Source organism: Hylobates moloch, unplaced genomic scaffold (genome assembly GCF_009828535.3).
Source record: "Hylobates moloch isolate HMO894 unplaced genomic scaffold, HMol_V3 SCAFFOLD_1, whole genome shotgun sequence".
Lineage (NCBI taxonomy): Eukaryota > Metazoa > Chordata > Mammalia > Primates > Hylobatidae > Hylobates > Hylobates moloch.
This window is the reverse complement of record NW_026652276.1, coordinates 91,089,937-91,103,754: the sequence shown is the minus strand read 5'-3', so window position 1 is coordinate 91,103,754 and position 13,818 is coordinate 91,089,937. Positions and strand designations below refer to the sequence as shown.

General features: G+C 36.6%; 1 protein-coding gene across 1 annotated transcript in view; it reads right to left on the bottom strand.

Annotated features, from left to right (window-relative positions):
- Nucleotides 1-13,818, bottom strand: part of NEB (nebulin) — a 251,975-nt gene that overhangs the window by 146,330 nt on the left and 91,827 nt on the right. The window contains exons 48-57 of the mRNA XM_058436183.1: nucleotides 13,259-13,570; nucleotides 12,922-13,128; nucleotides 12,377-12,481; nucleotides 11,090-11,197; nucleotides 7,639-7,950; nucleotides 7,241-7,444; nucleotides 3,188-3,292; nucleotides 1,517-1,624; nucleotides 867-1,178; nucleotides 214-417 (exon numbers count right to left, since the gene is read on the bottom strand). Coding sequence (XP_058292166.1) covers nucleotides 214-417; nucleotides 867-1,178; nucleotides 1,517-1,624; nucleotides 3,188-3,292; nucleotides 7,241-7,444; nucleotides 7,639-7,950; nucleotides 11,090-11,197; nucleotides 12,377-12,481; nucleotides 12,922-13,128; nucleotides 13,259-13,570 — 1,977 coding nt within the window. The remainder of the gene's footprint in view (nucleotides 1-213; nucleotides 418-866; nucleotides 1,179-1,516; nucleotides 1,625-3,187; nucleotides 3,293-7,240; nucleotides 7,445-7,638; nucleotides 7,951-11,089; nucleotides 11,198-12,376; nucleotides 12,482-12,921; nucleotides 13,129-13,258; nucleotides 13,571-13,818) is intronic.

The following is a 13,818-nucleotide window of genomic DNA, read 5'->3' as shown; positions in this document are numbered from 1 at the left end:
CTGATTTTTAATGAGAATCAAGAAATTCAGCTCAGTGAATCGGTATCTGTGACATTTTCAGGTCTAGATGTCTTGTGTCAATAAGAAGCACAATACTTTAAAACCACATTAGTACCAAGCAAAGGAATCGAAAATAAGTTTACTTTTATACAAACAGACTTCAGTGTTTCCATAAACAAAAAAAGTAATAACCTCCTCAAAGATAGGACTTACATGATTCATGGTAATAGCATTGTTTTTTGCCAAAACCATCGGTATGGAATCCATAAGGCTGGAAAACTTAAATTTATCTGGGTGCTGACGGTAAACATGGTCACTCAAAATCTGGGTGGCTCGTTTGTTTTTCTCATCCTCAAGAGAACCACTAGGCATCCAGCCAATGCCTTTTAGCCACTGAAGGTCTGACTTGTACAAATTCTGAAAGTGCAAGTGACAAATTTATCATAATTAAATCATTTATCACAATTTGTCATAATTAAATCATTTGCCCCTAAATAAAAGATCATATTATATATATTTTTAATACTTGAATTAGAAAATTCTAAATTTTTGGTATGAATTATAAATCAACCAAATATTCATATTAAAAGCATATTTTGAAAAACATTTTAAACAGAAGCACATAGGAAAGGACTCAATCCTTTGATTGTCTAGCTCGACAATCTAGAGGCTTCCACCAAAGCAATGGGGCTTTGCTGGCTCTTTCTTTGTGGAATAATGGTGCCTCCAGATGTTTGGGTGACTAGATGGGGCTTGAGCATTAGTCCAGGGTAATTGTGTAAACTCAGCTCCCCTCACTATGGGACTCTGATACTTTAAAAAGCAGACATAATGTTTTGTTGGCCAAAGGAAAATCTTAGACTCACATCGCTCTGGAGGTCATAGGCCTGCCGAGCGTGGATGACGTCGCTCTGGTCGGGCAGGCATGTCCACTCGTGCAGGTAGTTCTTATAGTCCACGTCACTGACTAAGGTCTGGCACTTCTTGGCCAACACCACCCCCAGCATGTCCACTGGGCTGCTGAACTTGGTCTTCCACTTCTCAAAGTCCTTCTTGTACTCCCTGTCACTCTGGATCTTGGCCACGTGCATGGACCACATCATCTTGGGGTCATCTTCAATGTTCCGGGCTCCAATGTGGTGGCCGAGCTGCTTGCGAAAGCCTTCCTTGTACTTGTACTAAAGAAAACAAATGTGTCTCATTCCTTTCAAAATTTACTTCTGTTGCCATCTTTGTGGCAAATTACAAAGTGCATTAACTCTAAATATTTTACTAAGCCTAGAGAGCCAAAGACTTCAGTCTTTTGATAAGAAAGATTAAAGGCTAAATTCAGCTATGAAATTCCATACATAATAAATGCATCCTTGATCTTATCCTCATCCCAGACTGCATGGGATCATTTTATTCCATTGTAATTTGTTACCCCTTAGATTTTGTTCAATTTAAAATTAAATTGAGACTGCTTTGAAGTGATAAATTGCAATCAAATCAATATCAACAGAGGATAAAATCTTACTTCACTGGCAATTTCCCGGGAGGCTTTTGCTGCTTTGATTGGTATGGCATCAACAGGAAGATCGTAACCTTTTCTCTTCAGCTCCTCATAACCCATTCGGTAGAGTTTCTGTTAAGAAATGAAGATCATTTTGGGAAATACTGTTCCCCATAGACAAATACAGCATAATGATCAAATGTGATAAATATTTTGAGTCCATGAGAATAGCATCTGTGCCCTAGAATACTCAAAAGTAATTAGAAATTATGCCCATTGATTGCTAATCATCCTGTTTTAAACTTTAAAGCTCTTCAATTACCTAAATCAGCAAAATTGTCAGCTTTTCCCAAATACAGTCATGCATTGGTTAATGACAAAGATACATCCCGAGAAATGTATTGTTAGGTTATTTTGTCCTTGTGGGAACATCACAGAGTGTACTTATGCAATCCTAGATGGTACAGCCTACTACACACCTAGGCTATATGGTATAGCCTATTCCTCCTAGGCTACAAACCTGTAGAGCATGTTAGTGTAGGCCACTGTAACACAATGGGAAGTATTAATATTTGTGTATCTAAATATAGCTAAACATGGAAAAGATACAGCAAAAATACAGTATGATTATGTTATGGGACCACCGTCCTGTATGTGTGCCTTTGTTGGCCAAACTGTTGTTATACAGTGCATGTCTATACTTGCAAGAATCAGGCAGAAGTAAAACAATAGAGAAATGAAATGGATTATTATTGAGGTGCTGTTTTTCAATTCACATGGACTGTTTCATTAGAAGTTTTTGTTAGAAAAGAGCTATGGCTTTTCATCTAATTCTTCTAACGGGGAAAAATCATGTCTAAGGGGTTATCTCTTCTATATAGCTGATGCATTGTGAAATAGTCTGTCTCCCAAAATGGGACCATCCAAAATAGGATCCACATCTATAGGTAAAATATTGAGTCCACCATAATTTCTAAAACTTAGGATGTTTTGAAGAAAGTTTAAATAATGAATTTTAAAAGCTTAAGTGAAAGAACTTGTTTTTTTCAGATCTGTGACATAATTTAAAAATTGAGAATATAATTTAAATGTACTTTTATCCAGAAACCAGATTGTTTAAAGTGCCTATTGATCTTGGACTTGTGTTTATCTGTTAGTCCTTCATGGCACTACTTTAATACATTCTCTAATGTTAAAGTCATTCTAGTAGAATTTAGAATTTGATTTTAAATTATTTAATTTTCAGATGTACACATTTCAGGAGATTATGCAGCAATGACGGTGACAATAAAAATGAAATTCTACTGCATGGTTTTTGCATGCTCACTGATTCAAAATTTCATTATCTACTATGTGTCAGGCATGATTCTAGATAAGCACTGTAGATTCAATAAGAATTGTCTCTGCCTGCAGAGAGTGTCTGTCCACACTGGGGAGAGCAATATAAGCCATCACTTTTTGATGATATGTATAACAATGGACTGCAAGGAACAGCGAATACAGACTCCCCATTCTTCCTGACATAGTGAGTACTAACATTTTGATGTTCAATCTAAAAGCCACTAAATAAGGAATCTAAGTCATATGTAGTTCATTAATTAATTCAGGGATTCAAAGAACTTCCAGACAACTTCACTGATTTAGAAACAATTAAAATGAGCTTTCTGAAAACATATGCTGAATTTGAAAACTTACATCACTTGTGTTGATTAAGTTTGCTTTAGCCAGAACAATGTCAGGTGTATCAGGCATGATGTGGATCTGAGTCTTGTCTTTGTCCCAAGCTTCTCTATAAAGTCTCTAAAATAAGAAATAATAATTTTGCAGTGGTGTTGTTAGATTAGTGAATGACACAGTTGGCTTCAAACAGAATTGCTGAATTTATCTGAATTAAACATTACACAGAATTGATATCATAAGCAGACAACATAAGCAGAAAATAGATTCAATATTTCTTGACTTATCTGGGACATAACTGCCTTTCAAAACAGAGATTATGGGTCACATTTTCAAAGTTACAGATAATCCTGCCTACAAGAAATCAGTCTAGGTAATTACGTGCTTTGCCAATATTATCAAATGAAACAGACTTCTCCATCTTTTGGGTTGTGTCCCTCAGTGTTTAATTGAGAGGCAGCCCTTGCCTTTTCAAAAGATGTCTTATTCAAAGTGTGCCTAGAAATCAGGAAGTTTTATTTCTTATGTGGCTTTTTGTTATTATTATCATTATTTTGACATGGAGTCTTACTCTGTTGCCCAGGCTGGAGTGCAATGGCACAATCACGGCTCACTGCAACCTCTGCCTCCTGAGTTCAAGTGATTCTGGTGCCTCAGCCACCTGAGTAGCTAGGATTACAGGCATGCGCCACCATACCCGGCTAATTTTTGTATTTTTAGTAGAAACAGGGTTTTGCTATGTTGGCCAGGCTGGCCTTGAACTCCCCACCTCAGCCTCCCAAAGTGCTGGGATTACAGGTGTGAGCCACTGTGTCCAGCTTCTATGTGGCTTAGTATTTATAGTTGTACCTCATAATCATTGTGAAGGATTAGGATTCCCAAAAGGATTTTTTTGGGGGGAAATTTATCAAAATATCTTGGATGTCCCAGAGCCATTCTTATGTCTCTTCAACAGAAGACAAGGGGATCCAAACAAAAGTTTCACTAACTTACTAAAACTAGGAATTTTTTTTTTTTTTTTTGAGATGGAGTTTCACTCTTGTTGCCCATGCTGGAGTGCAATGGCACAGTCTTGGCTCACTGCAACCTCTGCCTCCCAGGTTCAAGCAATTCTCCTGCCTCAGCTTCCCAAATAGCTGGGATTACAGGCACCCACCACATGCCCAGCTAATTTTTGTATTTTTAGTAGAAATGGGGTTTCACCATGTTGGCCAGGCTGGTCTTGAACTCCTGATCTCAGGTGATCTACCTGCCTTGGCCTCCCAAAGTGCTGGGATTACAGGTGTGAGCCATCGTGCCCAGCTAAAACTAGGAAAATTTGATTAAAAACAGAATATTTACCCAGTGTCAGAAAATCTCCCTGCCAGATTACTTATCAATTACAAAGGATAAAATGGTTACTCGACAGTGTAGCAACCTGGCAATATCACTTTAACCAAGTGTTTAAGTTATTAGTAATAGAACAAATTGATATCTTGTGCCTCCTGATATGAGGTACTAAGGAGGACACAATGTGTTATCTCCTGCTGAAAAGATAATCTGAGTCTATCACAGGGACCCACCAGAAAACCCAAATGGAGGGAGACTCTACAAAATAACTGACCTATGTTCTTTACGAATGTCAAAAACTTGGAAGGCAAAGAAACAGTGAGGAACTAGTCCAGAGTAAAGGAGACTAAAGACATAGCAAGTAATGCAACTTGTGGTTTTGGATTAAATCCTGAGCCAGGGAAAATATTTTCTTTTCTTATAAAGGATATTAGCGATAAAATTGAATAAATTCTGTAGACCAGCAGACTAGTGAAAATTAATTTTGTGATTTTAATCATCACAATGTGATTATGTGAGAATGTTCTTATTCTCGGGAAATATAGATGGAATATTTAGGCATCATGAAGCAATTTAATTTCTCATATAGATATGCAGATATAGATCTAGATCTGAGAGAAAGAAAGGGAGAAAAAGAGAAAGCAAATGTGGTAAAATTTTAACATTTGGGGAATCTGGGTATATGCACACACACATACACACATATGTGAATTACATGTACTATTTTTTCAACTTTTATGAGTGCCTGAAATTATTTCAATATAAATTTTTTTTGTCTCATTGATCCCTTAAACTTGTCCATTTCCCTTTGAGGTGTGCAGCATGAGATGTGTGTGTCTGGCACTTTTCTTTTTCCTGCACACGTTTGCCATGGTGCATATAACCCAGAGAAGCCAATTAAGACCCTCAGCACCAAAACAAAGCAAGGCTTGTTAATTTCCATATGTGTGTATCCCAGTTCTGCACTACCCTTTTGGATTTAGTAACACCAGAGTTTCTCTTTAAAAATTTTTTTATTTTCATATATTCATGGGGGCACAAGTGCAATTGCACTGTGGTGAAGTCAGGGCCTTCAGTGCATCCATCACTGGAGCAACACACATTGTACCCACCAAGCAAACAGCAGAGTTTCTCTACCTCCTAACCACTGATACTGTGTACTGGATGATTCTTTGTTGTGGGGGCTGCCCTGTGCATTGTGGGGTGCTTAGCAGCATCCCTGGCTTCTACCCACTAGATGCCAGTAGCATGCCACTCCCCAGTTGTAAAAACCAAAAATATTTCTAGATGTTGCTAAATGTTCCTGTGGGACAAAATTGCTTCTGGTTGAAAGTCACTAAGTTAGACTATTTCTTCAATGACATGCGCCACTTTCACCCCATGGAATGCAGAGAAAATGCTATTATTATTTACACTGGGATAGGTGTATCAGTTGATTCAGAAGGAGAGACAGCAAGCTCAAGGACCCCAGCTGGCCCGGGTTTTGTGTGGCGGTCCTGAGGCCTGAAAGCTCCATATTTCAGCATCCCCCAAACTAGAGCACACTGCTGGGGAGTCCTGTCCCAGAACATGTATATTGATAAACTTCATGATCTAGGGGTTCTCATTTGGTCACCTTATTAGTTCAGATCTTTTTACCTCCTGTTTCATGGAGAGAAAAGAAACTTGGATTCCAAGAAGGGGGAAATATTTTGTACAAATTTGTTGTCTTCTCATTTTGTTGGATTCTGTCACTATAAAACCAGTAAAAGAATAAGTAAATGCTTAAACATTCATAATGAAGCTGACAGGTCAGCATTTACTATACATTCTGGAAATCAACATTATAAAAAGTCTGTGAGGGGTTAGTTAGGAAAAGAGGAACTCCAGTTTATCAATGCTCATTCTAAGCTGATTATGGGCTTATATATTATATAAAACTTCTGATATATATGATATATGTAAAGTGTATAGCATATTACATATAGTATATATATTCAGATCCTCCTAAGACCTACAGTATATATATTTTAGATCCTCCTAATAACAGATGGTTATTATATATCTATTTAAATCTTCTTACCAATTACAGATTTCAGGGCACATACTTCAATATTCTGTAATGTTCAAGGTTAGGCTTTTAGCTGAGCAGTGTTGAGTAATCTTTCCCTTCTTTGCATATAATTACTCCACCCTGCTATCTTTTATGTATTTTTTTCAATGAATATTTATTGAGTACCTACCATGTGCTAGATACTGGTGTCAGAGCTGGTGAAGAAAATAAGTTGAAGATGGAATAGATACTTATTTACAGTGACAGAATCATCCATTTATCTTGATTCAGCTAAACTAAAAGCATTATAATCGTTTGTCAGGAAATACACTCTTTATAACACATCCATTGTACCTGTGTAAGGTACTCAGAATCTCTCCCCCTCATACACTCTACCCCAACAAAAAACATCTGAGTGTTTCATGCACTTAAGTTTCAAAGAAAAAAAGTTTGTTCGATCATTTTCCCATTACATTTTGGTTAAATAATAAATAAGCTTTGGGTGACAAAAACTTACACTGACCCATTTTTACATGATTCAGTGTAGGATAGTTGCTAATTCAAATAAAGTGATCCAATATAAAATTTTATGTGGTGATGTATGAGGCAATGCTTTGCAGTTCTACTTATTTATTAAGCAAGTGCTATTGAGCAAACACTAGGTAGCAGGCACTATAATCTATTTTATTTATTTCCAGAGTGCTACTCACATCACTCCTATTTTTGGCATTTGTCTTTGCCAGAACTATGTCCATGGCATCAGGAATGCTGGTGAACTTGTTTCTGTCCGGAGGCTGACGATATTTCTTCTCACTGATGATTTCCGAAGCCCGCTTGTTCTTTTCTGCCTCTAAAGAACCTAAAGGACTCCATCCTACGCCTCTCAGCCACTCAAGGTCAGATTTATATAGATTCTGTGAAAAGACAGAATAAGCCATCAAAATCCCATTCTCACCTGGACCCTTGATTCAAGTGATTCTATGCATTACGAACAGATGCATTTTAGATTTTCAATAGTAATTCCTAGTTTCTGCTTCTCTTTGACTAAATAGCTACTCATATAAAATATGAATTAATATATAAACTATTGGATTTAATAGAAACTGACCTCACTTTGCAGTTCATAAACTTTCTTAGCTTGCACAACATCGTTCTGATCAGGCAGACATGTCCACTGATGTAAGTAGTTCTTGTAGTCCACATCACTAACCAACTCCTGACACTTCTTGGCCAGTACCACTCCCAACATGTCCACTGGGCTGGAGAACTTAGTTTTCCACTTCTCAAAGTCCTTCTTGTATTCTCTTTCACTCTGCATTTTGGCTACATTCATGGACAACACAAGTTTTGGGTCATCTTGCAGACTCCGGAATCCAACATGGTGGCCAAGTTGCTTTCGGTAGCCTTGTTTGTATTTATACTGAAATCAGAGAAAACACAGCTCTTTTAGTACACAAAGGCCAAGTTAAGCTCAAGTTGCTTTTTTTCTTTTCTTTCTTTCTTTTTTTTTTTTTTTTTTTTTGAGACAGGGGTCTCACTATGTTTCCCAGGCTGATCTTGAACTCCCAGGCCTACTCTTCTAGCTTCAGCCTCCCTAATAGCTGGGATTACAGGTACATGCCACCTCATCCAGCTTCAATTTGCCTTGTTTTCATGTTTGCTTTCCAAAACTGAAATGAGAGAAGGGTTGTCTATGCTAACTTAGTATGGAATGTTTACTTACTTAAACTAAACCTTGTTTACATGGAAGCAAGCTTCTGAAGAAATCTAATGTAATTGAGTATCAAGAGAGGTTATGATAAGAAATTAATTCTAACTAGATGCAGAAATATATGTTTGGTTGTGCTAGATATTGTGTATTCTGACTTTGGGGTTGTATTTAATACAGCTCTTGTGATATTCTTATGGAAATGATAATCCTTATGGGCTAAATGGTAGAAAAATCAGGAAGATACATGACTAAGTAAATATGCCTAATAGTGCAGACTAATTTATTAAATAGCAGGATTTTTTGTGGTTTGCCATGTGGTTATGTCATATAACCTTGTCCTGTTTGGGATCCATATCTTGCATGTGCAGATGGCTAAAAATAACTAAATATGTTAGATTAGGAAGAAAATTCCACAGGAGCTCAACACACCGCCAAATGGGTCAAAATGATTACATAAATTTAAGACAGTAAAAGTAAAATTTGGTATTTAGATTCAATTGAGAAAAATTACATTAGTACTAGATGACAATAACAAGTGATAATAATGAGTATAATAACAGCATTTACTTGATGTTAGGTGCTGAACACGTTATACCTTACATGATACCCAGCTTCATTATTACATATATAAAATATTCAGGAGTTTAAGTGGACTATAACGTCAACATAAGCAATCTGACAAAATTGCTTTTTAAAAAAGCAGTGCCATAGATTCTGTATGGGGCACAAATAAGCTTTCTGACCTGACCTCCTGTATCAAGAAAACAACACTAAATTTTGAGGGATTCTATTTTGACAAGAGTTTTGAAAAAATAACATAAATTACAAATAGAATGATCGGAAGATTGAAGAATTTATAAAACTGAAACCGAAGGAGGGCAAATATGAAAATGTTTGAAGAGCTATCAAGTGGAAGTGGAAATAGGCTGCTTTGTGGTGTTGTAGAACAGAGATCTAGAGCTTATCGGTAAAATATTTAGGTAAAAATAAGAAGGTATATAATGGCAATTAGAAATGATCTAACAAAGAAATGACCTGCCCTGAAGGACTCCAAAATTCCTTTAAAAAATTTTTTTATTTTTGAGACACCGTCTTGTTCCGTTGCCCAGACTGGAGTGCAGTGGTGCGATCATGGCTCACTAAAGCCTCAACCTTCCGAGCTCAAGTGATCCTCACACCTCAGCCTCCCAGGTAGCTGGGACTCCAGGCACACACCACCATGCCCAGCTAATTTTTTGTTTTTTTGTAAAGAAAGAGTCTCACTATGTTGCCCAGGCTGGTCTTGAACTCCTGGCTTCAAATTATCTTCCTGCCTTGGCCTCCCAAAGTGCTGAGATTACAGGAGGGGGGGCCACTGCACCCAGCCTCCAAAATTCTTATATTTTTAAGTATCTACAGACTTTTGGAGATGGAGAGAAGGTAGGATGCTGAGTGGGAGATTAGATTAAATGTCCTTTATGTTATCTTCCGACTCTAAATTCTATGATTCTAATTCATTAAGTTAAATACTTATAAAAATTGTTTTAATTTTCTGAAAATTTATAAATACAAGGACATTTGAAATTGAGGGAAATATATCTCTATAATAGTGGGAAAGTTCACTTACAGTTCATTTGAGAGTAAGATTTTAAAAAGTTCGAATTAATGGGTTCACACAAAAAGAAATGAGGTACTATCAAATGTTGAGTTGTTAGGAAATTATTGATGTTATTTCTTCAATTCCTAAACTATCTTTAGCATATAGCATTAAATGAAAATGAGTTTACACATCATTATTGCTTTAGGCTTATCACCTCGTTGATTTATTTTAATAAGGGATTGACCTGCAAGCTGAAGAGTGGGTAATAATATATCATCATATTAATTTTCCAACATTTCTGGAGTGCCAGAAATTAAGTGAATTAAATAAAATCTTCCTTTATATTCTTAGAATTTATTGTCAGATTCCATTTTTAGTCACTCTTTTCCTCCACTCTGTACTTCAACCTGCATATTAACCAAATCTCTGTTTTCTTTTAAATATTTTGATTAAGAGGTCCTGCTTCCCTATGAAATCCCGGCAATTTATTCACTATAACCAAGACCTTCTGAATTTTTGTGGTTAAGTTTTGGGATTAACAAAATGATATGCTAGCAATATGCAGAATATCTAAGTACAATACTTGTAAAAAATTAACCAATAGAGACAATACCTAAATAGAGACAATAACTAGTTTTTCACCAGATTTGCTACCGTTTCTAATCATAACTGGAATCTACCTTTGGGAGAGTGAGTCTATGAACTTTAGATCGGATTTTCAGCAGAAAGAAGAGTTAAGTAAGCCCTTGGGAACTTAAACCTAAATTTCTGGACCTTCTTGGATTTTTTATGTCCCAAGGTAATTTATTACAATTATGTAAGTGCAAAATGGGCTAAACTGAAATAACTGACAGGCTATTTTAAAATATGTGCATATAAAATCTATCAGCATCAGTTTGTTGAGGTTGATTTATTATCTGGCACTTTGAATTTGTCTAAAATAGACAAGTAGAAAGCAGGAAAATTACTATATTTTCAGGCAAAGTAGGGAAAACTTGCAATCTTGGGTCCTCTGTAATATCTCCAAGTACAGCATCTTACTCTAATGGATCTTAGAGGTCTTCTGGCCCGACCTCTATTCAGGAAGCCCCTTTTGATATATGAACAGTGAAAAAGAAGAGTGAACTCTGGATAAATGAAGACGGTAGGAGAAAATGAAGGAAGCATTATATTTTGAAAGGTAAAGCCTATCTATAAAAATAGTTACCAACATTAAGTTACCTGATTCAGATAAGAATATATCCTTCTAGAACTCAAACTAGTACTCACATCACTAGCAATGTCTCTTGAAGCTTTAGCTAGCTGTACAGAAATCGCATCAACTGGGAGATCATAGCCTTTCTTCAAAGCTTCTTCCCATCCAAGTTTGTAGAGTTTCTGAAAATTAAAGATATTCTTCAGCATTATTCTGTCTATATAAAGAATCCCAATAGATTATTAGGGAAAAGTTTACCTACAGAGTGAATATCAGATCGAACATCATCTACCCTATCTTTAAGGATATGGATAAAAATAAAACAAGCTGTTTGAAAGAGTAGAAAAAGCACTGATTCAGCATCACATGACCTGGCTTTAATCTTTTTTGGCTGTGAGAATCCTGGTGGCATATTTTATCATAGCCTCTGCTGTTCAGAAACAATATGGTCATATCAGGCATATCAGGTACCTTTCTCACTGCTGTTAAATACTGCCTGGGCTTACTGTTTTGAAGATAGATATTAAGATAATTGCTAATAAAAAGAAAAACAGGTCACGACATTTTAATTAGCTAAGTGATAAAAGCAATAAATGATGAAATGCCTTTTATAAATTGCAATAATTTAGTTGCAATCTTTCTGAGTTGACTTTACTGATCGAATGGATGTATGTGTGTTAAAACTGGGTAATAACAAAAATAGCTCATAGTTGTCCAGTACTTTCCATGGGCCAGGCACTGTGTTGAGGATCTTACACAGAATTTCCCATTTAGTCCTCATGGCAATCCAATGTCACAGGCACTTTTATGGTCCCAATTTTAGGGATGAGGAAAGTGAGATTTAGATAGCTAATTGAGTTACCCAGTATCATACATCTCAAAAATGGCAAGGCCAAAACTCATACCAAGTCTGTTTGATGCAATTTTTACTTTATTTATGTATTTATTTATTAGAGACGGGGTCTCCCAATTAGAGACAGGGTTGCCCAAACTGGATTCAAACTTCTGAGCTCAAGGGATCCTCCTGCCTCAGCTTCCTGAGTAGCTGGGACTACAGCTGCATGTCATCACACCTGGCTGTTTGATGCAATTTTTTTCAACAATTATCTATTGATTTCTTGCTTGGTATCAAGCACAATGAACACAGAGATAAACAGACACAGAACCTGCTCCACGAATCATACAGTTGTGGCTGAAGCCTTTGCTCTTAACCACTCTATTTTGCAACATCCTGGGCTAATCAGTGTGTCATTTCCAAACTTCCATTGCTTCAACATTTATATCAGTATTTACTATTATATTATTTTATAAGTTCATAAGTTTCAATACAAAACTTAAAAGTAATTTTTATATAGCTTTACCTGACTATACAGTGTTTGATTCTGCTTGGCTTGTAAAATATCTGGTGTATCAGGCATCACATGAATCTTGGTCTTATCTTTATTCCAATCAATGGTGTATAAATGCTAGGAAGTGGGAAAAAAAGACATGAAATTTGAATAACTGGGACAAGCAGGAAAGAAAAATATGTATTTATATATTAGTACTTGAATGCACTCAATTTGATGTAGCAACAACTAAGTAGCATATAATTCAGAAAAGACCCTAAAAACAAACTCAGATTTTAAAAAATAATCTTTTAAGTATTTTCTATTTTCTACAATGGATTGAAAGTATTGAAGATACAATAATTAAAAACATAAATAATTTCTAACCCAACTAGAAGGTCAAGAGAAAAAAAAAAAAAAGAGGTGGGCAGAAGAAGAAGATGGTGTAGGGGAATAATCTGGAATGGTTTGCCACTGCCTAGGAATGATGGATCTGAATTAGATTTCTCCAAACAAAACCAGAGCCTGCTAGCTTTTCCTCACGTGGGAACTGTGTGGACGGCCACTGTTCTCTGTACCTTGTTCATGGTATGCGCATTCTGCTTGGCAAGCACCATGTCCATGGAATCAGTCAGCTTCTTAAACTGGAAGTTGCTCGGGTGCTGGCGGTATTTCTGATCACTGGCATACTCAGTTGCTTTCTTGGCCTTCTCCACTTCCAGAGAGCCTGCTGGACTCCAGCCAAGCCCTTTGTACCATTCATTGTAATCTTGCTTATATTCATTCTATAAAGAAGATAAGCAAATTCTACTTTATCTTATCCATTTAGACACAAAAGCATGGCATGTAAACAGACTGTGATCTCCCTTCCCATGCTAGGATTCCAACCATCACCCAAGTAGAAGAAAGCCTTACATCACTCTGTATGCGATTCATATTCCTGGTCAGCTCAATGTTCATTGCATCTGGAAGGAGGATGTACTTGTGAATCAGGTGCTTGTAGTTAGTGTTGGTGATGTTGGCTTGGGCATCCTTGGCAGCCGTGACACTGAGCATGTCGGCAGGGGTGTGGTAGCTGGTCTTTGTGTTCTCATAGTTTTTCTTGTACTCCCGATCAGATTGCATCTTAGCCACTTGCATGGAATGGACTAATTTGGGATCATCCTCGAGACTGCGGAAACCAACCATTTTCCCCTTCCCTTTTTCATAATTGTACTTGTATTTATACTGTGAAGAAAATATGAGTTTTTACACAGAGCAATTCCTTTGACTAAAAATCGGTCTGGTGTCAATATATTATTTTTGTACAATTATAATTAAAAATTATGTTTGTATAGAGCTCTATAGTTCACAAACGCATTTTTCATATTTATTGATGTAACTGAATACAACTCTCCCTTGTGAGGTAGATAGCAAAGTTCTTATTACTGCCCTCATTTTATAGATTAATAAGCTGAGACCCAGAGAGCTGAGCA